Here is a 27,536-nt window from a genome sequence, read left to right as displayed (position 1 = left end):
CACACGAGTGCACAAACATGCCAGCGGTGTGATGGATGCAAGCTCTCCCTCCCCGATGGAACGGACAGCTTGTGCAAACAGACGGTGTAATCAGCACTCAAAGGTCACGCTAATTACGCGACACGGGCTTCCTCAGCGCACGCAGCCGTGCGCGTACCAGCGGAGGTTGTGGCCGTAATTGTGATCTGGCAACGCGGCGCGTCATCACCAGCCTGCGATCACAACTGGGACCACAGGATTTGCTTCAGGTTTGCTTGATTCCATGGCTAATTGCTACACACACACACACACACACACACACACACACACACACACACACACACACACACACACACACACACGTGTTTGACACAAACACCTAAAGTGCTTTTATCTTCTTTATGCTGCCGGGGCCAGAAAAGATGCACGAGCGGTTGTTAAAGTTGATGAGAGCAGAGATTCTTGTTGGGCGAGAGCTTACGTGGGGGTTCAACCGTCGGAGCCGTGCACATAATCAATTACCTGTCCTTTTTTTAAGAGACCCAAAACCCCTGCGTCTGGTTTCCTGCTGATCCTGGAAAAGAAAACGACCCAGCAGTCAGACAGACGCGGCTATTCGCCATAAACAAAGCAAATAAGATTGGATGTGCTGAACTTGCGTTTCCAGGAGTAACGTGTGAAGACGCTGTCCTGCTGACAGCTCCTGTCCAACCGCGCACGAGGTAAAATCACCTGCTCTGCTTCTGGTTCAGGAATTGAAATGAGGCCTGAATATTATGGCCTGTGAGATGGGTCTGCTCACATCACTGCGTCGCTGTTTCTGCACGTGCGATTATGCTGCTTCCTTGAGCTCACGCCGTTCGGCGTATCGGAGTTTTTTCCTTGAAGATAAGCAATGAATAATTCGGAGCTGTGAAGTCTCTCTCTTCTGTGAGCCGTATTCTTTCTGGGTTTCTCGTTGTTCCTCAACAGGAAATGCAATCCTGCTCTTGCTCCAGGCTACAAAGCTTCTAATGTAGTTACTATTGTCTTTCCCCTCCAACATCCACCCACGTCGCTCTATCTCTCCATCTTCCCCTGTCCCGTCTCATTCTTGTCTCTCAGGCTTCTGTCCTCTGTCCGCACAATTAAAGGAAACACAGATTTCTTTTCGTCTCCCAGGATCCCGATTTACTTTTTAACATGTGGCGATTTGTTGATTGCACCCATTTATTTAATTTGAGACAACGGGCAAAGACGGAGCGATGGGTTTTTTTCTTGCAAAAAAGTGTGTGCGTGTGTGTGTGTGTGACACAGCCAGACAGACAGACAGTCTCTCCGCCCGCCCGCCTGCCTCACACACACACATGCAAACACACACACAGCTATAAGTCCCAGCATTAACCATGCTCAGTGGTTTAGGACGGGCTACTTCTTCACACCATATGCATCATGATTTGTTAATTTATGGCCTGGGCTCACCTCAGTAAACAACACACACACACACACACACACACACACACACACTGCTCAGCCCTCATATGTCCCTCTGAATACAACAGTATGGACCATCAGAGCAGGTGATAATTCAGGATAAGAGACTAAAAGGCACGGTGCCCAGAAACATGGTCAGGTTTTAGCATATTTCCATTCCATTTTTATCTGTCAGCGGTCATCAATGGGCATAGACCACCGGAGCACATGATAGGGGCGTCCAGAGGATGGAGAGTGAAGCAGACAGTGGAGATGGAAAGTGGAGCGAAAGTGGGAGGGTGGAAGTGAAAAGCGATGCCGATAATGGCTCACACAGGATGAGAGACACCAGTTCAAATGAATTAGCTGAAAGACACAGAGGGCAAAATGTGCCGGGGATTTGGCAACGGCGGGACGATCATCCTTCCCCCTCCGTTCGCCCGGAGGGCCTGGTGAATAGAGATGGTGGGAGTGGGCCAGTGGTGGAGAAAGAGAGGGAGAAAGGGGACCTGGGTGGGTTCCGTAGGAGGAGATAGACTGACAAATCAACTTATGTCAAGCTATCATGAGGGACTTTAGGCAGGAGGAGATTTGGGAATTTAGGTGGGATGGCAGAAGAATGGATTGAAATGCTTATCCCACACCTCTATTTACCAGACTGAGATAAAACACTGCTGTGGAGGACAGAGGAGACGGATGGAAGGCAGCGTTTGTGTGTGTGTGTGTGTGTGTGTGTGTCGCCGGAACGGTAGTTCCCTGCCAGACTGAGGTGCTGTCCGTGGTGCTGAATCCCAGGCCCTGCGCTCCATTCCGCAGGAACGTTCATGCGTTGACACCGTCAGAACCTCCGATGCTCCGCTCAGCACCAACACGGGAGAGAATCCTTTGATCAGGAAGAGATCGAGCTGGTCGGGAGCTGTTTGCTCGTGCTAATGAGCTCTAAGCCGGCGACTGAAAGACGTCTGCAGCACATGAAATTGAACGTGCTTGGAAGTTTGTCCGATTTTATCGGCAGGAAAAGGTTCCAGCATTATTCCCGAGTCCTGTACTCGGCTATTCCGCTAATCCTGGTTGTGTTTTAGGCGCGACAGGAAGCAGTCAGTGGGTCATCGCCCGCTTCCTTCACACACCAGCATCACGGCAGATTTCCATTAGCATGGCAGCCTTTGAGTAAATGGAGCGTGCGAGCGTGCATGCGTTACACGTGTAAAGCAAATTGCTTTCCAGCATCGTTTAATTAGTCTTCCCTCGCTCCAGATTGTCACTCAACAAAAGGAGAAAGAAGGAAGCAAGAAGATGATGATGATAATTTCGGCATAGGTCCATCTGGACACACACAATTTCAGTTTAATGTTTGTGTTCCTGCCCACACACACACACCCACACACACACACACTGATGAGAACAGGGTGTATCACCTCCAGTGTAGTAAAGCACATAAATAAATGTCACGGTCTGACTGAGAACAACAGGTGATAAAATAAGAGGAAACAAGAGAAGCAAATTACAGTATAGCAACAATGTGTCTCCCCAACTCTCATGTGTGCGGCTGCTCAGCCACAACAGAAACAGGGAGCGTGATGGACTGGATCGGGGACACTGGGGTTCTGGAGGCAGGTAGTTCTTCATCTTAGCTGGCTGTTACCATGGATACGTGACAAAACAACCAAATCGACAAGGTTACACATGGTATGTGTCAAGGTGACGGGTTTGTTCCTGGAAAATAGGCCTACAAAGAGACTGTGGGAATAGATATGGAGGGTTGGGGTGGGGGGGCTTGGGGATGGGGGTGGGCTGGGTGGGGGGGGTCGGAGGGTCACCTCCACCGACTGTTTCCATCCACCCTGGTCAAAGGATATTTCTCTGTCTCCCTCTCCACTGTTGTTCTCATCCATTTGGGTCCAAGTTTGGCCAGCTGCTCCCACCCAGACACACACACACACACACACACACACACACACACACACACACACACACACACACACACACACACACACACCTGAAATGGACCCAAATTGGCTGAAAGTTTTGAAGAACTTTCAGCTTTGTGTCCTGGAGTTGAGCAGAACTTGGAGTCAAAAGATTGATCTTTATTGTGGCCCGTTGTGCAGAGCTTAACAAACGGCGCTCCTGTGTGATCCATTTTCCACGCAGCCACATTTCCACCTCCCTTTTTATTGCTGCTGTACCGTCGTTGGCAATAATGTGGGAGTTGCCCACCATTTTCAGACGCAGATAGAGATTTTATCAACAGCTCTGACTCGCCTCGGGTCATTTTCTATTCGTTTCCTGACTCATCTCTTGGAAACACAACGACAAAAGGAGGATAAACAGGAGAGAGAGCGGCTGATTGAAAATTAGAAAAGCCTTCCATCAGTTGTTGAGTCGTCAGAAGAGCTGATGGAAGTTAGACTAATGACGGTTACTTATAAACGTGTTCATACATAAAGAGTAAAAGCAACATCATACGTATTTCTCTCATTTGCATCCCCACAATGAGACAATGTGATAAATAAGCCAACTGGGAGACTTTTTCACCCCTTAAAACTGCTTTCCTGTACTTTAAGGAGGCCTCTTCCTTCCTTGTACAGCCGAGAGTTTGATGTCTCCAAGAAGATTATAGGATCAGCGGCATTAGCATACATCTGAAATTCTCTTAGAAGGTGCTGAGATTAAAGATTTTGCACACCAAGTCTGAGACAGTAGTCAGAGGAGGATCGTTCAACTGTATTTACACCTTCTAATTTAGGGGGTCTGGTTAGTCAGCACAGACATGATTAGCTTGTAGCTGCATCTTGTCCTTAGAAGGAATGATTCACCTTTAAGTTAAACTTGGTTTTAGAGATTTCTTTTTGCAGAAATATTTCAAAAGATCTGGAGACATCAGGGAAAAGATCTCTGCAGCAACGTGCGAGATGGTCAATTATATTGCTATAAGATGGGAAACACTGATCCTGATAAGAACACACACACACACACACACACACACACACACACACACCACACACACACACACACACACTCAGAGGATGGGAGAGGAGCAAGAAGAACCTCTTATACATCACTGTGCAACAGAACCACAAGGCCAGCTGGAGGGTCCGACCTGTGTTTCATCGGAAGTGGAACCCTCTGCTGAGCTGGAGGTTGTTGGCCTGAACTAGTTTGGGCCGGTTCCGTAGTTTCTCCGCCCAGGTACGGCGGCGATCCGTCACTGTCAGCTCCCGACCGCCGCTCCCGGCGCCGCGCTGCTGGTCGTTTGTGGAAGCTGCCGCCCGCGGGAGGACGTGGGGGATTTAGAAGCGTCATTACTGGTGATAACTTTGATTTCTGCCCATTCGGAGTGTGTGAAGGATTCGCCCCTCGTGCCACACTCTCGTGCACGTCACAGGCACTTCATAGGCAGGAGGGAATAGCCTGCGGTTTTATGTGCGCTGGCCATTATGAGAAGCCGTTGGTGTGATCAAAGGCAATAACCACTGTGGCCACTGGATTGGATTTTGGTGAAGCCAGCCGGCGTTATTACATTTCTGAAGGACTATTAGGTGAATCACATCAAGCTCATAGTGCTCCGCTCCTCTTGTTGGGAAAGTTCAGCTCCTTTTTCGAATGAACAAACCGTGCTGCCTTTTCACTTAAAGGTCTGGATTATTACAAAGCATCAGCTCTTGTTTTCTCTGGGGAACCTAGTGCTGCGGTGTGTGTGGGAATACGTCTGGGGAGAAGCAAAAAGCTTCAAAACTGCCCCCCCCCCCCTCCCTGTTTACCAAATATTCACAATAATCCAGTTCATACATTACAAAGAACCCAAACGGAAAAACAGAAAGCAGTAAAAAAAAAAAAAAGAAATCCCAAGACAACAGCTTCTTAACCAACAGTAACTCAACAAAGTAATCCCAGACTGGCTTTTGGCAGTGGGAGAATCTAACTTTCCTCCTCAGACCAGAGCACAACATTGATAAGGAGAAAAAAGGGCTCGGTAATGGTGGAGATTGCTTACTGCTGCCCGTATTATGGGGACAGATCTGTGGCCTAGGGACACAATGTAATGACCATAATAATGCTTATCTGTCTGTTCAAAATCAGCTTAGAGTGCATCCATGCCGACCCACAGCATCACTCTAGCCGTAGTTGGATTTAGACACGAGGCATTAAAGAAAGAAGTGTGTTTTGGGGACGGATGGGGCAATAAGTCCCCCCCCCCCCCCAGAGCTCTCCAAACTCCACCCCACAGCCCTGAGAAGAGTCAGGATTTGGACCTGGGCATTTCTTGTGGCTGTGGGTGCTCTTTAATCCAATATAGCTGAAGGTTGCGTGATTAATGACGGGTACTTAGCTGGCAGACTGCTCAATAAACACGCTGGTCCAGGAGCACAATAGCAGGCTGAGCAGCAAAGTGGCTGCGTGCACCCAAATCAGACAGCCCTGATGATCCAAACACGCGGTTAAGGTGAACCCACGGAAAGGCATCAATCAAGCATCTGGATGCTGCTGAATTCTAAGTGTCCTTAGTTCTCCTAAAAGCCCTCTTTGCTAATATCTTCCACCTCTGCGCAATTATCACGTCAACAAGACGAACGGCGATGCGATTTCCTCTTGAACTTTTGCTTTTTTTTAAGTTTGTGCGACAAGGTCACGTTGCTTTTTAATGCGCTCGTCCCGCACGTAAGGAGGCGCGCGCTGACCGATCTATGCCTGCTGCGTCTGTTCATTTACTACAACGCGCGCGTCCATATGTCCCTCCGGGGCTGGCTGCAGCAACACTGACCTCCAGCGTGCGCACGGAAGGACGGAGCAGCGCGCACGGCGCTCTCTGCTGTCCGTCAGCGCGCGTTGACAGGAAAGTCACCGCACCCCACCGCACCGCACCCCACCCGCAACGGCTCACGTTACCCATTAAATGAGGGGGGCGAGAGCGCTTCACACACCTTCGGGAGTCAATTCAATACTGAGGCGTCAGCTGTTAATTTCGACACTTGGAACCGTTCAGATGTTCCTGATCCGCGATCGACGACTTGATTTCAGGTTCTTTGGTCATTACGATGGTTTTATTCGCAATCGAATCTTTTCCACACTAAACGCGCACCGCGGTTCCCGCTCCGCGCTCCCCCCGCCCTGGCTCTGTCTGTCCGTCTGTCTGCCCCCTCTCTCTCTCTCTCTCTCTCTCTGGGAGAAAAAAGACACGTGGTTGTTACAAACCTCTCTCAGGACAGGGGGAGGCGGAGGTGGAGAGATGCGGGCGCAGTCGGGATGGGAGAGGACGCGGTGAGGAGGGACTCGCTTTCCAACCATGGAAAATCTGTTTTTGGACCGAAGGCGCACCCGGCGCCCTCATTCATCTCCGCCTCTAGACTGTTTATTCTAAAGAAGAAACGTCGCAGGTGAGGACAGAAGAAATTGTCATTTTATTTTCCCTCCGTAGTGAAAAAATGCGCGCAAGTGCCAATCGCACGTTTTTGCGCATCGATCCCGCACATTTAAATTGTTTTAAAGTCTTACGGCACCTCGACTGAAAAGATAAGACAGGAGGAGAAAAAGAATGGATTTCTTCAACGTCTCCATCCGGGAGGAGAGGATAGAAGCAGACAACATCTCGTCGAACGCCACCTCTGAGAGCCAGTACACTCAGCTGGCCATCTGGGGTTTGGCAGGACTTGTGGGCTTTTTGATTCTGTTTACAATATTTGGGAACGTCTTGGTTGTTATCGCCGTTTTAACGAGCAGAGCACTGAAGCCACCCCAGAACCTCTTCCTGGTGTCCCTGGCCAGTGCAGACATACTGGTGGCCACCCTCGTCATGCCCTTTTCTCTGGCCAACGAACTTATGGGCTACTGGTTCTTCGGCAAAATTTGGTGCGACATCTACTTGGCGTTGGACGTTTTGTTCTGCACCTCCTCTATCGTTCACCTGTGTGCCATTAGCCTGGACCGGTACTGGTCAGTGACCCAGGCGGTAGAGTATAACTTGAAGAGAACCCCCAGAAGAGTTAAAGGGATGATAGTGGTGGTGTGGTTGATCTCTGCTGTCATTTCGTTCCCACCGCTGATATCGATGGACAGGAGCAGTAATGAGACCATCCCCCAGTGTATAATCAACGATGAGACCTGGTACATTCTATATTCCAGTATCGGCTCCTTCTTTGCCCCCTGTGTCATCATGATTCTGGTTTATATCCGGATCTACCAAGTGGCAAAAACCAGGACCAGGACAATGTCGGAGAAGAAGAGGGATGTGGATTCGCCACAGGAGAATGGGATGGACCAGGCTGCCAGAGGCAGAGAGGAGTCCTTAAAGTCCACCCGAGATGGGAGCATGAAGCAGCAGGAACGGGAGAACGGCCACTGCCAGGAGCAAGCGCTCGGATCGCCTCTACCCAACGAGCCCAAACACCCGGCGACGGACCACGACGACGACTTCGAGGACAGCAGCTCCTCCGACGAGAAACCAAAAAAGGGCTCCAAACACCACCACGATGACAGGAAGGACAGGAAGTCCAGCCGCAAAAGTAGCTCCGCCTCCAAGTACTCCAGCCGGAAATCCCGCGCCAGTTCAAAGTCGATGGAGCTGTTTGCTTCCCGCCGCAAGCGGAGGAGCACCGTCAACAGGAAGAAGGCGTCGGCGGCTCGAGAGAAGCGCTTCACGTTTGTCCTCGCCGTCGTCATGGGCGTCTTCGTGGTGTGCTGGTTCCCCTTCTTTTTCTCCTACAGCCTGTACGGAATCTGCCGGGAGCCGTGTCAGATTCCGGTGACTCTCTTCAAGTTCTTCTTCTGGATTGGCTACTGTAACAGCTCCCTGAATCCGGTCATTTACACCATCTTCAACCAGGACTTCCGCAGAGCCTTCCAGAAGATCCTCTGTAAGTCCTGGAAACGGTCCTTCTGAGCCAGCATGGACGGGCCTGAGAAAGACTCTTTTGCTTTCTTTTTCCTTTATTTGCCCTTCTCACACACGCACGCACACGCACACACACACACACACTATTCTGCGGCTGACTCGGGTGGTGTTCACGCCTTTGCTTTAAGGGATTGCACAAGAACGGAGGGATTTTAAACAGATCAGAGGACTGAACCCGAGTGCAGATGTGGGGTTTAAATCACAAGGTTTCGGCTCATCCTCCTCCACCCTCACCCGCTTCTGCCCCCCTTCGTTTAAATACAATGAACTGGCTGGGAAGCGCGAGCACGCTGAAGCTGCACAGGAGGCTTGATGCTGATACGGGATTTCCAACGTGACCTCACTCACTGAGCGTGATGCTGAGGGCCTTGACTTTCTCCTCGGGCCCTTTTCTCAGCGTTATCTACCTTCTTTTTCTGGCTGCTGGCTTGTTTTTCCCTCTCGACGCGAAGACCAATGGGACAAAGGGGCTCCTTGCTTACTGTTTCAGTAGCGAAAAAAAAACAACAAAAAACACGTAAAAAAAAAAAAAGAAAAAAGGATTTGTTATTTCCGTGTGTGGTTCTGAAATGTCCTGGTGGGGACGCTCGCACTGGAAAACTGTGGTTGGGACGCGCTTTTTCCAGGAAGCTCCGACTCTGCCTGGATGCTCTCGGACGCTACTGAGCGGCATCGCAGGCAGGCAAAATGTACAAGCTTCAAACTCTGAGTGTGTGTGTGTATCTGTGTGTGTGTGTGTGTGTGTGTGTGAGAGAGAGAGAGAGGGAGAGAGAGAGAGCGTGTGCACGTTGTCTGATTTTTCCTGTCTTTCTATTCACCCTCCTGTCACACATCTTCTCGCTCCTCTGCAGCCACAGAATCACTTAGTCACAGCAGCACCACAAACACCGCAGCACTCCGTCGTCGGCTCCGCAGCGCTCACACGCACCAACTCTCCCAATCGTCAGATAAACAACGTCAAGCTTCTGACATTTTCTATCTATTTTCATCTTTCTATTGGAGGTTCAATGCTTTTATGCTTGTGTAAATAAGAGGAGAACTGCTGTGTGGTGCCTCATAATCACACGTGTATCATTATGACAGGAAACATGTTTTGTTTGTACGATGAGTGACGCTCATGATCACGTGAACTGTCCTTTTCTAAAAGAACAAGTCTTTACTTCTCTGCTTCAAGCACATCCGAAAAGATCAAATAAACGATGATTTGACATGCCATTTCAAATCTGCACGCGTGATTGACTGTGTCCATTCGATGTGGTGTCGGAATGTTCGGGACGAGCAGGCATGTTCGGAGCGGCACCCACTGAGGTAAGCTCTTCATCAGGGAGCCAGGGGAGCATTTCCAAGATGTGGAAAATTTAGGTTGTGATATGGCGAATGATAAATGACATCAATTCAAAGTAAACGCCGGTTTACAATGAAAACGAAACAGGGAGGCGAGGAGAACACGTCGGTGTTCTGACAGCAGCCATTGTGGCTAAAGTGCATTTGCATTTACACGGGGAGCAAATGTCCAGAGTGTGCCGAAGGAGTGGGAAGCGAGGAGAGGAAAGAGGACATCTTTGCACCGATGGGCGTAAGATCAAGTTCCTGCTGTAACTGACGCTAAGGTTAATTAATCATATACAGTAACAATTACACGGGACATGATTAATGAGCTGGTTTCCTGGGCACAGGAGTACGTTAGCAGCAACCTTCTCACACATAGCTACACCAAGCAGTGGAGCCAAAGAGATGGCAGAGGTGTATTTAGTTAGGTAGAGATGTGTAGTTTGAGGCAATTGCAATTTAGTCAGAAACTGACTTTTGAAGTAGCGTCACGCTAAAACTGGTGAGGTCGTTCATCTCCACCGGGCCGTTCAGTTACGTCAGCTGTTTTACTGCAGGTGTGTCGGACTGGTTTTATCTTCGCGGTTCGTATCTTTTCTAAAAAACTCGAGGCTTTCAAAGGTTCTTTTGCTGTACAAAGATTGGAGCTTTGATGAGGCTTCTTTGAGGGGTTGTCAATAGAAGAGCTCATGCACGATAGTGTGAATATTGAGGCAACAGACAGGCCCAGCTGAGGAGAGATGTGTGCTGTTATCTGCGATGCATTCGGAGCTGCTCCCATCAGAAAACACAGGCCCTGGAGGTGCAAACACGATCTTTACCTGCTTGTGAATCATTTATCCTTTGCAGTTGTAGCTGTAGTTGTTGACTGACCGCATTACATTTATACACTGCAGCTCCAGAACGTCCTCTCCAGCAAAGCCTGATGGGAGATTAGCAGCAGACGTTGTGGTTGTACCAAATTCAATCAACTCACTCCGGCTTCTTTTTTTTATTATTATTTATGGCACAAGTTCCCCCATCTGTGGCCATCTGAACAGCATCAATAAAAGAGACAGCTGTCGGGGGAAAATGTTCTTCTCTCCGTTCTCTCTCTCTGAAATTGAAAATTCAGTCTCTGTTTTCATCCATCAGGCTTCAACCTGACCTGGGGCCGATCCATAAGCAGGGGTCAGCTGCATCAGCTTTTACAGATGTGTTTGGTCTGTAAATGTGCATCTGTGGGTCTTGCAGGGATACGCGACCCACCCGAGACTCTAATCCAATTAGAGGTCAGAGTTCGCCAGCGAGCCTGAACCCTGACGAGGTATAAAACACACCCTTCCTCTCTCCGCCTACATCAGGCTTCTTTATTTATCCCGACAGCTGACCACGGTCGCCCCCGCGAGCGAGCAGAAGGGATGCCGTCACCGCCGCCCATTTTAACTCACTCCTCTGAAGATGAGGACACATAGGACAGAAAAGGGCTTGTTCATTTCATAGGGCAAAGCAAATGTAGCCTCTTATCAATGTTTATGCGACAATAACGCACATAATCAGCGCGTCTCTGTGCAGGTTTGCATAAGGATGCCGCCCGTTAAGCCTGACCCCCTCCCTCCCATCTTCTCTGGCTCCATTACACCTGTCTGAAGCTATTTCACCAGATAGGCATGAATGCACAATGGTTGGGAAGTGGCAAATCAAGAGACGGCACTCTTTATTGCACGAGTACATTAAGATAGGGCGCGCACTCACGAGTGTCTACAGCCACTAAATTCCCTGAGAATTGGCTCCAGCAAAGAGAAGCTTTTATAATTAAATTGGTTGTTTTGAGGTGATTTAAAGGGATTGCTGTTTTATTTAAGCTCACACCGGGTGTTTCGGCTTCTTCTCCTTTCAAGGTGGAGTTAAGAAGCCGTTATCTGAAGATAAGGAGTGGAATCACAACAAAAAGCCTCTCAGGCTCCTTCCAATATTGGATGATGAAGTGTGTAGTAGTGCTGGCACCTTGGGAGATTGCAATCATCTGTCTTGGCAGTAGGAAAGTTCCTCTGCAGATGGATCCGATCTACGCCCGCTTCACGATGGGCCGGGGCAAATTTTAATCTAAACTCTGCCTTTTTATTATCACCATCTACAAATGAGGGCGCTTGTGTTGGTGCGTGCGCGTGTATTTTGGAGGATGGATTATACGTGTATTAGTGTGTCTTAATATGTATGAACGCACTAATGGGAGTCACTGATCTGCTTTCAGGAGGACAAAAGCTCATTTTGCCCAAAGCTTTGTCACACATTTACCAGGATCGACTCAATTCTGTGCTTTACTTTAAAGCCACCCATGATTTGCATTGACTGATTGATTGACAGCTTATTAAAACGCACCGATTTGTGCCTCAGCGCTCTGGATAAACGGTTGTGTGTTTCTGTTCTTTGAACACTACCATCACGGAGTCGTGCGCGGAGCTTCTGGGAGTTATGGATTCTATCAGTGATGCCGCTGTGTTGCAACACCGGAGGTGTGGCGGGAGGCGGGATAATACAAATGAGAGGAGTATTTGATGGATAAAAAGGAAAGGCAGGTTATTTCTCAGCTGTGAAACGACCAAGAGAGAGTGAGTGGGACTCGTTGGCAGGCTGAAATGAATGATTAGAGATCTAGTCAATCACAGCCGTCCTTCGGTCTTCGGGGCTGTTCCCCCCCACCAGCACGGAGGGAAAAACAGAGGGATCATCTCTCACTCCCAGCGTCCGCCATCGGTCTCGGCGCCTCGCACCATCTCAACCTCCGTCTTTCACCCGCGTTCTTTTTTCCCATCCCGATGCTTTTCATCATCCCCTCCGGTCTGACAACCATCATCCATTCTGCTTTGCTGCTCCAATACGGTCGAGCAGCAGTGGAAAACAGACAGCGGCTGGAATAAATAGTCCATCAGCCCCACCTGTGGCTCTGTTGACGCAAACATTGTTTGAATAATGCTAATCAAGGCCATTTATTCATAGGTGGCGGGGGGGGGCATTAACAGGAGTTATTGACAGAAACCGAGTGTTACAAGAACTGACTTCCTTTACTTCCCAAAAGCGCTTCCAGATGGTCAATCTTGATGAGTTCACCCCCTGATGTCCCTGAAGTGGAGCTAGCATTCTGGGAGACTAACGGCTCTCACGCAGCAATATGCTGCTTCTCAGGGTTCTGTGCGTGACCACCACTGTCTCCCCCATCACACAGCCTCACCTGTACGGGGACACGACAGGCTTCCACTCGAGAGAGCCACTCCAGACCCCTTTTCCATGCAAATCGGATTTACTGACCACTTTGGGCTGCTCACGGTGCTATCATTCATCTGCTTTTATACAGAAATGCAGGCTTCTAATTGATATGTTTGCCCCATAGAGCCCCTATTTAACATAATAAAGCTAAAACGAATGCTCCGAGGCGTCGTGTTATCAACACATGACAAATTAAATGAGAAGCGATGTTGTGAAAGCATCAATCAGAATTTATTCACGCAGGCCTTTTACAACCTCCTCGTCAGTGCGAAAAGTGGTCCACACAAGATGAACGGATGAAATCGCCCCTGAAAATAAAATATATCTAATGACATAAGTCAAAGACATGAAAATAAACAAAGCCAGATATTAAACGTGACCGAGTTACTGGGTATTAGAAGCTGTTTTAGAAGGTGTCTGCACTGGAACCTCTAAAGAATTCAGCCCCATGAATGTAAAGAACACAAGAGAAGATCATGTTGAAGGGTTTCTTTGAATTTATCAGCAGCCGTCTCGGTGTCCCACCATGCTAATGTCAGCCGGTGCTCGCCTCCACACAGACTTTTAAAGTAGAGAGGACCAGAAGAAAACGTCCTCACACACAGGTGGAATTCCTATTTTCCACCCCAACTGCCTGCCATGTCCAGGAAAACCAAATGAAATGAAAAGAAGGCAGAATGCACGTGAGGTCAGTTGTCTTTTCCAAGGACACATTTTTTCTTTTACACGTTTTGACATAAGCTTCTTAGAAAGGCGGCGGTATTTATCCTGGGCCGGACACGAGCGCCTCAGCACCGTCTGCTCCTGGCTCTATAGCTCATGTCGCATTAATGCATTTAAAATGTCTTTCTCATGATCCCAATTCTGCCTAAACTGCCTCCATCCAGAGGCCGAACGGCCTCCAGGGTCAGCCGTTCATCCCCCTCTCCGTTTTTTTTTCTATGTTGCTCCATTCATCAGTCTCGTCCTTCCCTGACACCATCGCTCTCTGTGGCTAAAAAAAAGAAGCAATAAATGACAAACTGCTCAAACTTGCTCTGACAATGCACTTAGGGGATTTTTGTCATTTACAGATTATGCTGATAGAATGTTTTGAAGTACAAGACGGATCGAAATGAGAATGAGCTTTAGGTAAAAGTGGATGTTTCCTCTCTAAAGGACGTATTCTGTGGGAAATCCTCATCATCTCGACAGGTTCGGCTCATTCAAACCTGCTCAGAATCCAAGGTGACCCGATAATTTACAGTCTGTGACTGTGGACGTGTTCCTCAGCAGAAACTGTCACATTCATGCACCGCGGCTTTTTATTCCCCCGCTGGGCCGCTTGGTGTTCACACAACGGGCCAATGAAGGGTCCACGCTGATCTAACCCTGAAGCACGATCACACACGTCCCTCACTGTTCAGAGGAAGACGAAGTGTTCCGGTCCGATTAAAGCACCAGTGTGACCAGAGACAATGATGGTTTTTGATACGCACCTCAAACATTTACACCATGGTGACCGAGGTGATGAGAACACCTAAAAGATCTGAAGGTGATCCCGTCCAATAATGTTCAGTAAATGTCCTGATGCTGTTTTTATCCACTTTAAACATGGAATATTTGCTCCCTCCACATCTCTAAAGTTCCCTCAGGACTTCTGCAGCTCACGTTTTTCCTTAGAACGGGAGAGAGATGCGTCCAGCTTATCTTACACCCCAAATTTGCCCGTTGGGGTTGAGGTCAGAACATTGTACAGGAGGTAAGTCCAGCATCTTCAGTGGTCCAGAAGATTTTGAAGGTACCACGTGGTGGTAGTGCTGAAAAGGTCAAGGGTCGCAGAATTCTAGGTAGGAAGCCAAGAATGCTGTTAAAACTGACAGAAACGAGAACATCAACTCAGCCAAGGTCCAGAGGCAGAAGCTCAGAGAACAGATGCAGGACAACAACCACACAGTCTCAGTCATCTTATGACCCAATTGGAACGATGCTTCCAGTCCTTTGACTGGTGTCCACAATGGAGGATCCACACAATATTCACAAGGACTCTTCAGATTAGCCTCAAGGTTCGTGTCCATGAACCTGATGCACTCCTATAGGGAGAAGAAGAAATCCATCAACCCTGCTGGCAGCACGGCGGCGTCGAACATTCTCTCGACATGAAAGAAACCGGCAGTGTTGGATGTTCAAAGCGAAGAGGAACAGGCCAGTTCTAGAGTAGTTATTCCCAAAGCCTCATCGAGGGACGACCCAGATATCTTCACCATACATCAACCTGTAGTATTGATTCCTTTTGGTCTGCAAGGGAGGAACTGGGGTGGGGGGGGGGGGGGGGGGGGGGGGGTAGATGTCCAACATATCAATGAGGGCTGAATCACGCATTTAATCCAATCCAATGTTTGCAAATTTAGCATAAAGAGCTGGAGCATTAATCCACACTGATGAGTGGGGCTGAACCGGCTCAGTCTAAAGAGATGACCTTTGACCCTCATGGTTGTGATGTCATATGTTGGACTGACCATCTTAAACCATGAATGTCATGTCAGGTTAACAGGGACGCACACGAGAATAAGGGACCTACACATAAATACACAATATCATAGAAATCCTTTTAAAATGGCAGCAGAAATCTGGAACCTGTCCCAGAATTCAACGTGCGCTGGGAGATCATCTGGCTGCAGCCTATAATGTGATATATAAAATAATCCCTCCAGAAATGAAAGCAATGGTGAACTGCTGCGTCTGTACTCATGAAATGTTACAGGATTCTCGTTAACAGTGGCCTCGTGTCCTCCAAATCTCTCCTGGAAACGATATGATGCAGCAACAGAGGGCGGCACCGTTGGACTCCAGCAGCCTATAGCAACATACATACAAAACAGCTTATTGGAGACGCAAAAGAGCGCATGAAATGGGGTAATCAACCACATCCTGATTATTATACAGGAAGTAGCATGAATAACAATCACCTCATTCCCTTTGCCTTTTGCTTCAGGGAAGAAAGCAGAAGCAAGTCCAGGGAGGGAGCAGGATTTAGTGGCGAGGGCGCCACAAATGTATGAGATGGGGGCGGAGTCAACCTGCGGTCACCCTGAAACTCTTCATTTTCAAGGCTGGAGCCGACACACTCCGCAAATCACATTGGGAGCGCAATCTTCGGCGTTGGGATTTTCCCCATCATCAGGTTTCACGTGTCATTTGGACAGACAGGGAAGAGCACAGGCGTTCCCGGCCAGGCGTTGATCGCATCCCAACCCCGAGGACTGGAAATAGTCCCATTCCGTGCCTCCTCTGGCTCTCACATCTAATTATTACGCTTTAATGTGCAACAGATTGGTGAGTAATTACTGATTTACCAACGCTTGTTCCAGCGGAAACCCGTAAAACTCATTTTACTGGACCAAATTAAGAATAAAGGATTAATCACATTTAATCCTCTCGCGTCCCTCCCGACCACAGTAGGAGCAATCATTACAATAGTAACCTGAACTACACACATCGTTGTTTCTGCTGCACACACACACACACACACACACACACACACACACACACACACACACACACACACACACACACACACAATTGATCTTGTTTCATTAGCAATACTTTCATCTCCCCATGTGTCATGGGTGTTGGGATGTTTTCGGTGAAGCAGAATCATTAAGTGAGGCAATCTGCTCTTATTAGCCTGTTAATCTCCATAATTAATTTGACTCATGGGTAAACAGTCGTCTATGATGACAGAGGCTGCACACCCTCACTGACGCTTGCACACTTGACACTCAAATAGCTGTTTAAGCTCGCTCTCTCTCTCTCACACACACACACACACACACACACACGCACACACACACACACACACACACACACACACACTGCCTATTCCCTCTGTGTATTTATGTGGATAGCTATAGGCTTAGAATCATTTAATTATTTATATCTGCGCCTTAGATCATGTTTGTTAAAGATGTAGAAAAACAGTTCAGAACAGAGAATTTTCATCGCTGAAACACAGCAAACGTTTCATTCATTGTCAGACACCCATCTAAGAGGAATAAAAGATAAATTATTCAAGCTTAAAGGGTTGAATTATTGGGCTCCTACTTCATCACTGTCTCGACGTGGCGCCGACGTGTTGCTGAGATTTTCAGCTTCGGTTAAAGATGGTTCATAAACATAAATGCTGCGCATAAAAAGGAACAGTTTCATAAGTTGGCTCGTGCTATATTTCTTGTTGCAGAGCGAGTCGAGGAGATTTTCAAAGAGATTAAATTTAAGAAGAGAAAGAAAAATGAAGCGAAGAAAAAAAAAGTTTTAAATCAGAAAATAAATGCGCTTTTAAAGACGTTTGATTTGATTTGGATGGAATTAGAAAGTCTGTAGAGTTCAAAAGACCCTAACTGTGATGAGCGGGTACTAAATTTGGAATTTGGTTGTCACGCAATTAATCATTATCAAAGATAATGAATAATTATTGAATAATTGGATCTGAGTGTATTAGATCACCCCCCCCCCCACCCAAGGGAAAAGACTGCCCATTTGTAAAACCAGTCTCATAGAATATACGAGGTTGTCAATTTAGCGCTCTGATTAATAATTAGCTTAATAACTAGAGCCAAATTAGCGACATTATCCGCTAGTCAAGGAATTCAGAGGTCTTGACAGTGTAAAGTTCTGCAGAATTCACTCTCAATGGACAGCGGGTATGTTTAGAAGACACAGTGTGTGTGTGTGTGTGTGTGTGTGTGTGTGTGTGTGTGTGTGTGTGTGTGTGTGTGTGTGGTGTGTGTGTGTGTGTGTGAAAAGGAGCTGCGAGGCCTTGAGGCCAGGAACAATGATCAATCGACGAAGGCCGGCCACAATGGCCGACCGACTCAGACCTTTTGCTGATGTTCGCCTGCACATGGGAGATGTGAAGGATGTCAGTTTATCACTGATAACGAGTCGACCCATCGCAACTTAACGAACAGCCACTTCACGATGTGGCACCTGGACCATTCCCTGACCAAACTGGCCATCTTTGAAAGGCAACTCGGGGGTTGTGAGGAGCCTGTGAGTAGGAAATCCAACTTTAGGGCGTCCAGCTGAAACCTCTGATGGAGCGCAGCATTGTTAGCAGCTTGGTGCCAGCTAGCTGGACGGCTCCTGTAGCAGAGAAGATTAGCCCGCAAACCTTGTGTTTGGTGGCTAAATGAACTTGTCGTGCTAATTCCTCTGCAGGCTCTCATATGGCTGACGTGAGCAAGGGTAGCACAGCTGGATGCCTGACAGTCGGCAGCAGCTCCACAGCTGGGGGTCCCTTGGAGTGGAGTGGGTAGGGTTGGGTTATAGGGAGTGAGGTGGAGGAGATAAGAGAGGACAAAGGCTGAGCAGAGGCTTTATATGACCCAATGACCTCAGAGTCACATGCTACAGTCAACAATTCACAACTGCTGTATCAGGTTTTCACACCTGGAGGATGGGGGGGACATTTGGGGTTCTTGGTTACACATGATGAGCCCCAATTGCTCATTTAAGGGTCGAGGTCACAGCACGAGTGTTAACTTCAGTGTCAAGTCAGGTCTCATTAACACAGCAGATATGGGACGATCCCCATGAAAGGGACTCGGCTGGATGGATTTCCCATATAATCCAACTATTGCTATTCTTTTTCATCTGTGCTGAACTGTAAAAAAAATCTATAAACTATTGATTATTCTAAGAAAATTAACTGCTGGAGAATAAAACAAGTGGCATCATTTGTTAATGAGAAGATTGGTGCTTTTTTGGGGGGGACAGGAAAGGGTGGCAGTGACGATATGTTGGCTTTAAAGATGAAAACAAGGCAAAGAAGGTGAGGAAGCGGGGGGGGGGGGTGGCAGCGGTAATAAATAAGATGAATTGCTTCTTTAGAATAGATGTCATTAAAGCTGCAGTAAACAAGCCTTCTAAATATATCAATCAATCATGCACGTCAGGGTGGATGCGTGGGGGAAAATATATGTAAATGAGGGCGAAGCTGAGAGTGGATCAGGAGTCAGCGTGGCGAGGGAGCCGCAGTCAATAGGTTTGTTTTGTGGATCAGACTCTTCTGCCTCCTCAGACGACACCTCTGTGATCCAGTGATGCAGCGCCGCCTCCGCTGTGATCCGCTGCGCTGACCTTAGCATGAAAAATTCAAACTGAAGGCCCATCTTTCACCGAGTCTTTGCACAGCGACTCTCCATCCGTCCTGCCTGATCCCCAATTCCCAATTCCGTCACCAAGGTGCGAGAGAGCCACCGCACAAATCAGCATTGTGGGTAATGGGAGGCAGTAAAGGGTGGAAACTTGTGCCTGTGAGTGTTGCTGGTAGTCCAGGGTTGGTGAATCAGAGCTGGAGCAGGAACAGAGACAAGATCCTCCCCCTCCCTCATCTTCCTCCTTCCCTCCTTCCATTCCTGATAGATTAATATCAGATCATCAGCCCGAGGCATCTGTGAAGCCACAGCGGTTCCCTAAGACAATCCATGGTGCTGCTTCTGGTGGGAAGCACCTGCTGAGCCACAGGTGGCCTCGCCTGGGCCTGGATTTCCAGTTAAACCTTCTGCATACTTCTGCAGGGGGGAGGTGCCTTTGCAGCCCCCTGAAGACTGAGATAATGGAATATTAATGGAACCTGGCAGCTTGTCTGAGCATGTGAACGTTCCGTCCATCCCACACCCAGCTCACATCTCATGGCGGCTGCAGAGAGGTGACAGGCACAGGAGGTGGTGTTCCACCACCTGTATAGGAACATGTATATTCCATTTCTTGAAGCTACATGACCTGCATGCGTGTGCAGCTGCATCATGGAAGTGCAATTTAAATTAACCCAAAAAATGCACACATATGATATAGATAGCTGGAAGGGAGGTATGAAAGAAGCACCCCCTCCTCCAACCCCTGAGCCAGGGGGCCTTGTTTCTATCTGGTGTTTCTTTCAGGAAGGTGATGTTTTCTCCATCGATGGTGGCGAGCTACGAGCCATGAAGCTGGCCAAATTAAATCATTCATTGCACAGCCTCTGCTCCGAACACTGGGGAGCCGGTCAGATCATACGGGGAACGAGGAGGTGTGGAACACGAGAAGGAGCCAGAGGAGCGATGAGCGTGACGCTGGCAGTGAGGTTGGAGAGGGGGAGAACGAACATGGGCTTTTAAATCGAAGTGAGTGTTACTGCTAGCTTGATGCACTCTGTTCAAACTCTTTATCTCATCCGTAACCTTGAGGCTCCTTCCTGCCTCAACATTCCAGCTCAGCGTACGTTCAATAAGACGACAGTGGCAATAAAGCTGAGCATTATTCCATATGGTATTGTACCCTGATATGTTGTTTTTAAGCTTTAAGAGCAGCTTTATGGTTGAATGCAGGGTGGACCACCGTCCTCTTCATACTTGGAGGATAGCAGTTGCCTTGGAAACAGGCTGTGGAGAAGACAACACATTCTGCTTCCAACGGGGACAAAATCTCATGAAATAACTATTATCATTCTAATTACAATGGTAATAATAAGGACAGTTTTGATGTATGCTGTTGTTTGGTGTTGGAGCATTTAATATGAACCATCCAATAATAAGTAGACCCAAAAAATGGGATCAGTGATTTATTAAAAAGCCTTCATCTAAACACGTGTCACTTGTGTCCCGCAGCTGCACAAGGTCCGACCATCCAATTATTTTCACTCTTCAGGGAGAGGTAAGGCCTCCTCCTCCCCTCTTCAGCTCCCCAAGTGTGGGGATCGATAGAGCTCTTGACCCAAACTTCAGCTGCCTCCTTTCTTGAGACAACAGACGTCAACAGACGACTGCAGATCACAGACACTCCCTGTTTATGGGGGTGAAGGACTGCACATCCATTCTTGACTGACACACCAGCAACATGATGACTAGTTTACCAAGTTTACTAGTTTACTCTTCAATACTTGAATATCTGTTACTATCATACTGTTGGATACTGCATTGAATTGTAAGTATATTTACTATACTATACTATACTATACTATAGATGGAGATAGAAAAGGACATCTTGATGGAACTGAAGTGCAGAGATAAACTGTACCACCTGTATACCAGGTACACCTGTATACCAGGTACACCTGTATACCAGGTACTCCAGTAAACCAGGTACACCTGTATACCAGGTACTCCAGTATACCTGTCCTGCACGTGTTCTCTCCATGGGTACAAATTGAATTAGCAGCTACAATGATCTTAATACCACTAACGAAAACAAAGTAATTGGTTCCATTTGGTCTGTTTGATGCTGCTCCGGTGCTTTAGCTCCCACCCAGTCCAATTAAACCACGTCTGTCACTTTGCTCTGCGCCTCCGTGTCACGGAACCTGTGCCACAAGTTAAATTAGTTCATTTACTCCCTCAGATTTTAAACTTTGAAGGATTATACTAAGACAGTGATCCAAAGAAGTGAGGAAGAATAAACCGTGAAGGTATGGAAGAGCGGCGATGTGCTTATTTTTATTTAACTGCCGTGTTCTCATGAGGACACCTTATTGTTCCGTTAGCTAACTATGCTAGAAAATACGTCATTATGACATTGTCTTTAATTCAGCTGGGTTCAATGCAAATAAAACCTTGTCTTTTAACCTCCGCAGAGCCTCGCTCAGATAACCTTCAGACAAGAGATTGTCCACAGATTATCTTCCATTTTTACTGTCAAAGGGGAAATGAGCAGCCGTGCAGCTGCCAGCTATTCATGCGAATGGCTCATTCTGAGCATCTTATTTTGATGCGGGATAATGGCGCCGATGCATAATGTATTGGCGTTGTTAAGGAAAATCCGAGGGAGCCGGAGAAAGCGCACATCAGCATTAAGAACTGAAGCGTGTGAGGAACAGGAACGCAGCCTGGGGTGATCAACAGCCGACCTCTGACCCCCACAACGACAACGACAGGCCACGGTCTGGACCCTGGCACAAGCGTTGTCATTAAACTGTGCCCTCGTGTCATCGGCCCCACGGGGAAGTGCAGGGAAGGGAACGTTCTCCAGAACTGAGGGACTCTCTCAGAAGAGGTGAAGCTTCAGCTAATGAGGAAAGAGAAGTCCAGTCGCCCCGTGTTGACCCCCTGAGCATCGCTGAAAATGGGAGATGTTTGATGTCCTGAGCTCCCTCGAGTTGTAACAACACAATTATTAATGCATGTGAGTCCCCCAAAGAGCTGGGCTCCACTCTGGATGTAGAGCAAAACATCTGGGACACAGTTCTAGTAGAGCCGTAGTGGTTTTATGAAACATTAGCTTTTCTCCTTCTTAAAAACATCTTATTTCTTCCATTTTTCCTTTAGTGTGGCCACAAACACATCACGACTTGGTTAAAAACACAATCTCATTTCCCTCCTTTACAACGATGTCAACAAACAGGAATGCAGACCGAAACCTTCCAAGCGTCTTTGATCTCTCATGTCTCTTCGTTAGAGTCATTTTAAAAAAAGTTCGACTCACTGGTGCCACATTCTAATAGACAAATTATTTTAAAACTCCTGTAACGGTTTAGTCTGGTTCAGTGGGCAGCACAACGACTGCTGACTTAACAATTGTCGGGGAGGCAGTCGCTCAAGGAGGGAAAGACAGGCACAAAAGATCATTGTTATGGAAGCTGTAGGCAGAGCGCGCGTCCAAGAACATTTATTAGGAGATGAATGGAAGGAAGTGTGGTAGAAAGAGGTGCAACAAGGACGACTGCAGCCTCAAAAGGATTGGCCCTTCAGGAATATAGGGGGGGTTTGTAAAGAGGAGGCTGAGTGGAGATTGTGCTTCTGTAAACAGGCTCCCCACGCCTGCATTCATGTGGACCTCCAGGAGCTCTGTTTCATCAGGTCCCAGGTTTCATCGGTCATCTACCAAGAGAATTTAGAGCTTTCCAAGACTCTCCAAGACTCCTCCTGCTGTCCAGCTTCATAGAGATGCTGATCTCATTTCCCAGGACCTGCCCACACTGCAAGAAGGGGCAATAGCTGGTTAAAAGCCCACGAACGCAGCACGCCGAGAATCTCCTGCACATTGAGGAGAGGAACTATTCAGTGCTGTCCTTGTTTACTCTCCAACAGCTCTGCTTTATTTAAATATTCAAGTATCAAGTAACATTCAATTACTGAGACCCAGAACGTTGGGTTTTCATTAGCTGTAAGCTAACGTCATAAACATTCAAGGAAAATAAACGCTTGAAATCTATCAGTCTGTGTGTCACAAATCGCTATAATATGTGAGTTTTTAAATCATTTAGGAGAATAAATGATTTTTTTGATTCTAATTTATTGAGCTGCGCTCGTGATTTTAGTTCTGCTGCAACATCTGAAACTATGGTTGCACCAGAGGGAGCGGGAACGTTCTTGTTTCCCCGACACTAGTGAGAGCGTAATGAGTCGAGCAAAAACCACGGAGGAACATCCTGGAACTCAAATCTGAATCCAGTCAGCAGCTGCTTCTCCAGCCGTACTGTTCACAAGAGAGCACACGAGTTATGAGGATTCATGACCGACGAATAGACTCCTGCACTCAGACAATTAAAGTGAACGTTGAGCATTTTGATAGCAGAAAAATGATAAAATAGTGGCCACGCCTTGTAACAGACTCCCCTCCCCAGTCTGTTGGGTGCATGTTCAGTCATCGGTGATCCTTAAAATCATGTTTTTTCTGTTTTAAGAAGAGAAATGTAGGAGTTAAACTTGACCCGTCCTCCAGGAAATGACATAACCTAATGACCTATTTCCACCGTAACACAACTATTAAAGCCATAAAGGTCAAACTGGGTGCGGCTACACAGAATTTGACGGAGGGCTGTATGTGGGCCGCGTGTTGGACAAACCTGGGCTGGACGGCATCATTTATCAGCGTGTTGTTTAACCTCCACCTTCGGTCCTTTTCTTTATTTATCTGTGACTGTGTGCAGTTTTGGGTCAGATAAGAAAAAAAAGTCTTCCCCGGGGAGGGAGGATGTGGAAAAACTGCAGACAAAACTGGTAGCTCTTTACATCAGTGAGGTCAGTGTGTGTGTGTGTGTGTGTGTGTGTGTGTGTGAAAAGAAATGCTGTGTCACTATATGAATGCCTTAAACAAATGGACCTCTGCTGGCCTTGATAAAGTAGTTTTCCACTGCGTCAGGGTCTGTTGTTAATCTCCCAGTCCCACATATCTACACTATCGTCCTTCCGTGGCCCCACCACGAGTCTTCCCATTGGTGATTCAGACAGGAATATCGTCACTTCCAGAACTGGAATAACTGGGAACTCCCAGTCCCATATATCTCCGCAGCAACTGTAGTCGTGGGATGCAGCTCAAGAAGTGTAAACTGGCACAAGTTGGACTGTAGCCATGGAATGAGTGATCTCATCATTGTCACAAAGGTAAGAGAAGGAAAAGCAGCCAGAGGTCTCCCAAGCCGCATCATTCACCTGGAATCACTCGGAACTCCATTACTCCCTCTCTCCTCTTTCTCTCTCCTCTTTCTCTCTCCACCTCTTTAATGTAAACGTTCATCAGGAAACCCTTATTAGCTTGCAAGGAAGAAGGTAAACACACGCGCACGTCCCCACGCATACACACACACACGTACACGGTTCTTGGGTGGTTGACAGCACCTGCTGCCGATTTCCCCCTAAGTATCACAAGCTCACTCGCGCAGCCAAAGAAGAAAATAGTGAGAAATGAGGCGTGAGCTTTAGCTTTTTCCACCTTGTCTCATTAGCTTCTGTGTTTCTGGAAAGGTACAGCACACAGGAGCCACCTCTCTGAGGAGTTGACGCTAATTAAGGCGTCTGCTCTTCCTCCATGTACATGAGATACGTGACACATGTACTAAGGTGGTTATAAGACACTCGTGTTCATATTTCTTCCAGGCTTTGGTCTGCTAGCATCAGGTTATCTCAGTTGCCAAAGGCGTCGGACGGTAAAGAGTAAATTCTCCTCGCATATTTCACAGTCATTTTGTGTCGTCAGCCCGGAAAATCCTGGATAGTCGGGAAAAATGATGTGTCACGGATGAATAATCAGCCATCTTTAAAAACACCGCGGGTGTCGTAGGAACAAAAGCATCATCTGGAATAAAAATGCAAATGCTTGAAGATTTCTTGGCCTTGTTTTTATGCCTGGATGAGGCGTACATGGGATTGAACCCGAATGGACAGTGCTCATCGTTAACAGGCTCTAACTTTATGGGCTGTGGGTTTGTGTTTTCTCCCAATGGGATTTGTTGGCAACAGGAAAAAGACAGTTCCAAACTTGCACATTCAAAAGTATCGATTGGCTGAAGGGAGCTCACCATCTTTCATAGGAGACCAAACGCACCAAATGACACCCGATCACCGTCTGGCGGCAGTGAAATGATTGGACATATGTGAGCTGGATCCGAGAGACTACAATAATAAATTATCTCCTGCACGTTCTGTTGTGTTGAGGTACAATGTATGCTTAGTTTTGAGCAGATTTCTCCACATGGAGGCAGATACACAAGCTGAAATGTGGAAATATGAATGTATAAAGCAGGTGAGAGGGGAAAAAAACCTGAAAATGAACCTTGACTACAGTCTGTCACACATTGTGACAGACTGGGATCCACTTGTGCCCACTGTGCTGCTTTAAAAATGAGTTGACTGTACATTCTTCAGTGGGTCCCCTTTGTTTTCCATTGAAATTCCTTCTCTGACAGACGGCAGGAGCTGTCCATGTGTGGGATTCTTACAGAACACGGTGTGCACGTATCAAGTGGAAGCCCAGCGGTGGACACTAATGACGTCCCCCTGCCCGGAATCACATTTAAACTCCTAACACCGGCAACATTAGCGTTCCAGGGCCATCCCAAAAGACTAATAGCCAGTATCAATGTCTGTATTTGTACTTTCCTTCAGACCATTATGTGTGTTTGATTTTCTTGGAGAAGATCCAGAGATGTGACAGGAAGACTAAACAAGGGGCTGTGCAGAAAACACTCATATCCCCTTTCAGAGACATCTCAGACACAAAGAAACGGTCTTCAAAGATGCTGTAAGAGACAAAAGGAGCCGTAATCAGCCGTTACTTTGATGCTTTGGCTCTTTCATTCCAATGCACAAAGAGAAGGTAGGAAGCATATAACATCATGTTGGAGTTTAGATTGTACAGTGGGAGACTGATTTTGACATTCACAGGGTCAGGACGACATGTTGGGACTGTTAATGCAGTGAATCTTTAGCAGCACCATTAAAAGAATATGAGCAATAGCAGCAGCGACATCCACAAATGACTTGCTGTTCCACTGCATTAAGGGAAGAAATTAAAACACAATGACCACCATTTGTATGAAAGGATAGGGGCTCTTAGGGAGCCGCTAAAGCAGATGAGTAAATGCTCTAGTTGATCCACGCATTCATCATTTTTTTGTGAGTATGACCTATTAATATGCAGAAAATTTCAGTATTAATACAAAATTTGGTATGTTTAGCATTTCATGAATAAACTCACGTTTCAGCTCTTCTTGGCTGAATTACCATTCAATTTTGTTCATTATTCTTTTTTGTCTCTTTATTTTCAGTCTGTGGGGGACAGGAGACATTTTCACTGCAGGTACCCGGAGTGACACCTGCAGGTGTCGAGTGAAGGGCGTCCATCAGTTAGGTGGAGTTGTGTATAGACGCACACACACACACACAGACTGACAGGTCTGAGAGGAATGAGGAAAGGAATGAAAATCACAACTTATAGTGTGTGTTTGTATGCATATATAGAGTGTAGGCACTCACACACATACAGTATATACACACAGTTTATAGTGTGGGCAGATCCTGTTTAGCCAGCCATGCTAGCCCACTGCTAATGATGCTGTGGCTGCTGTCACCTCAACACTCGGTAACATTGTGGCTTTAGATGGGCGATGAATCAAAGGCCCCCGTGGATCCAATAAGAAAGCTGCAGAGAAGCAGTTAATCTGCAGGTCTGAAAGATGACGGGTGTTGAGTCAGCATCTTTTGCACCCACAGCCGACACTTTTGTGAGGACAGACGCGATAAAGATTAATTTGTTTAAGATTAAGGCCACCGAAGCTGAAAATGTTAATTCAGCATGAGAGCGGACCCACACTCGGGGCGTCTGAAAACTTCATTCAACATCCAGCGAGTCGGGAAACACCAGCCAAAGCAAACAACAACAACAAACATTCCAAAAATGGGACCTTTGATGCTTAGGAAGTCTACTGTTTACTGGCATCAACTATGTTCTGGAACAACCACCTTCCTGCACATCTGATTGTGAAGCAGCTGTGAAGCACAGCAGGCTGTTCAGGGACAGCAGCGAGGCTTGAATCCAGTACGGTGAAGCTTCCTCTTGTTGGATGATGATTGGTACTGAAGCGATAGACGCTCAGCCTGAGCTCCACTTAAAACACACACACAAAGACACCGTTACTGAAGGTGGACAAGGGTGATATTGATACAACGACTGGGTAAAAACGGGCCCCAAACTTCCCCTTTGACTATAGGCAAAAACAGTCTTTGCATCAATGGAACACCACTAAACTACTGTGACATCATCAACCTTCGTCGGTAACCATGGACGACGACACGTCCATGGCGACAGGTGTCACAGTTCTGGTGCTATTTGCCATTGTGTCGCTATCATTACCCGCAGACACATACGCTCATTACAACAAACAACTTTAAAATGCAACTAGCAA

The 27,536-nt window shown here is 47.2% G+C and overlaps 1 protein-coding gene across 1 annotated transcript; it reads left to right on the top strand.

Moving 5' to 3' along the window:
• Positions 1-6,624: 6,624 nt before the first annotated feature.
• Positions 6,625-9,538, top strand: adra2c (adrenoceptor alpha 2C). Its single transcript, XM_057036597.1, has one exon. The coding sequence runs from the start codon at positions 6,968-6,970 to the stop codon at positions 8,309-8,311; it is 1,344 nt and encodes a 447-aa protein (XP_056892577.1). The 5' UTR covers positions 6,625-6,967; the 3' UTR covers positions 8,312-9,538.
• Positions 9,539-27,536: the final 17,998 nt, after the last annotated feature.

This window comes from Takifugu flavidus, chromosome 6 (assembly GCF_003711565.1).
Source record: "Takifugu flavidus isolate HTHZ2018 chromosome 6, ASM371156v2, whole genome shotgun sequence".
Taxonomy (NCBI): domain Eukaryota; kingdom Metazoa; phylum Chordata; class Actinopteri; order Tetraodontiformes; family Tetraodontidae; genus Takifugu; species Takifugu flavidus.
This window is presented reverse-complemented; position numbering and strand designations above follow the sequence as displayed.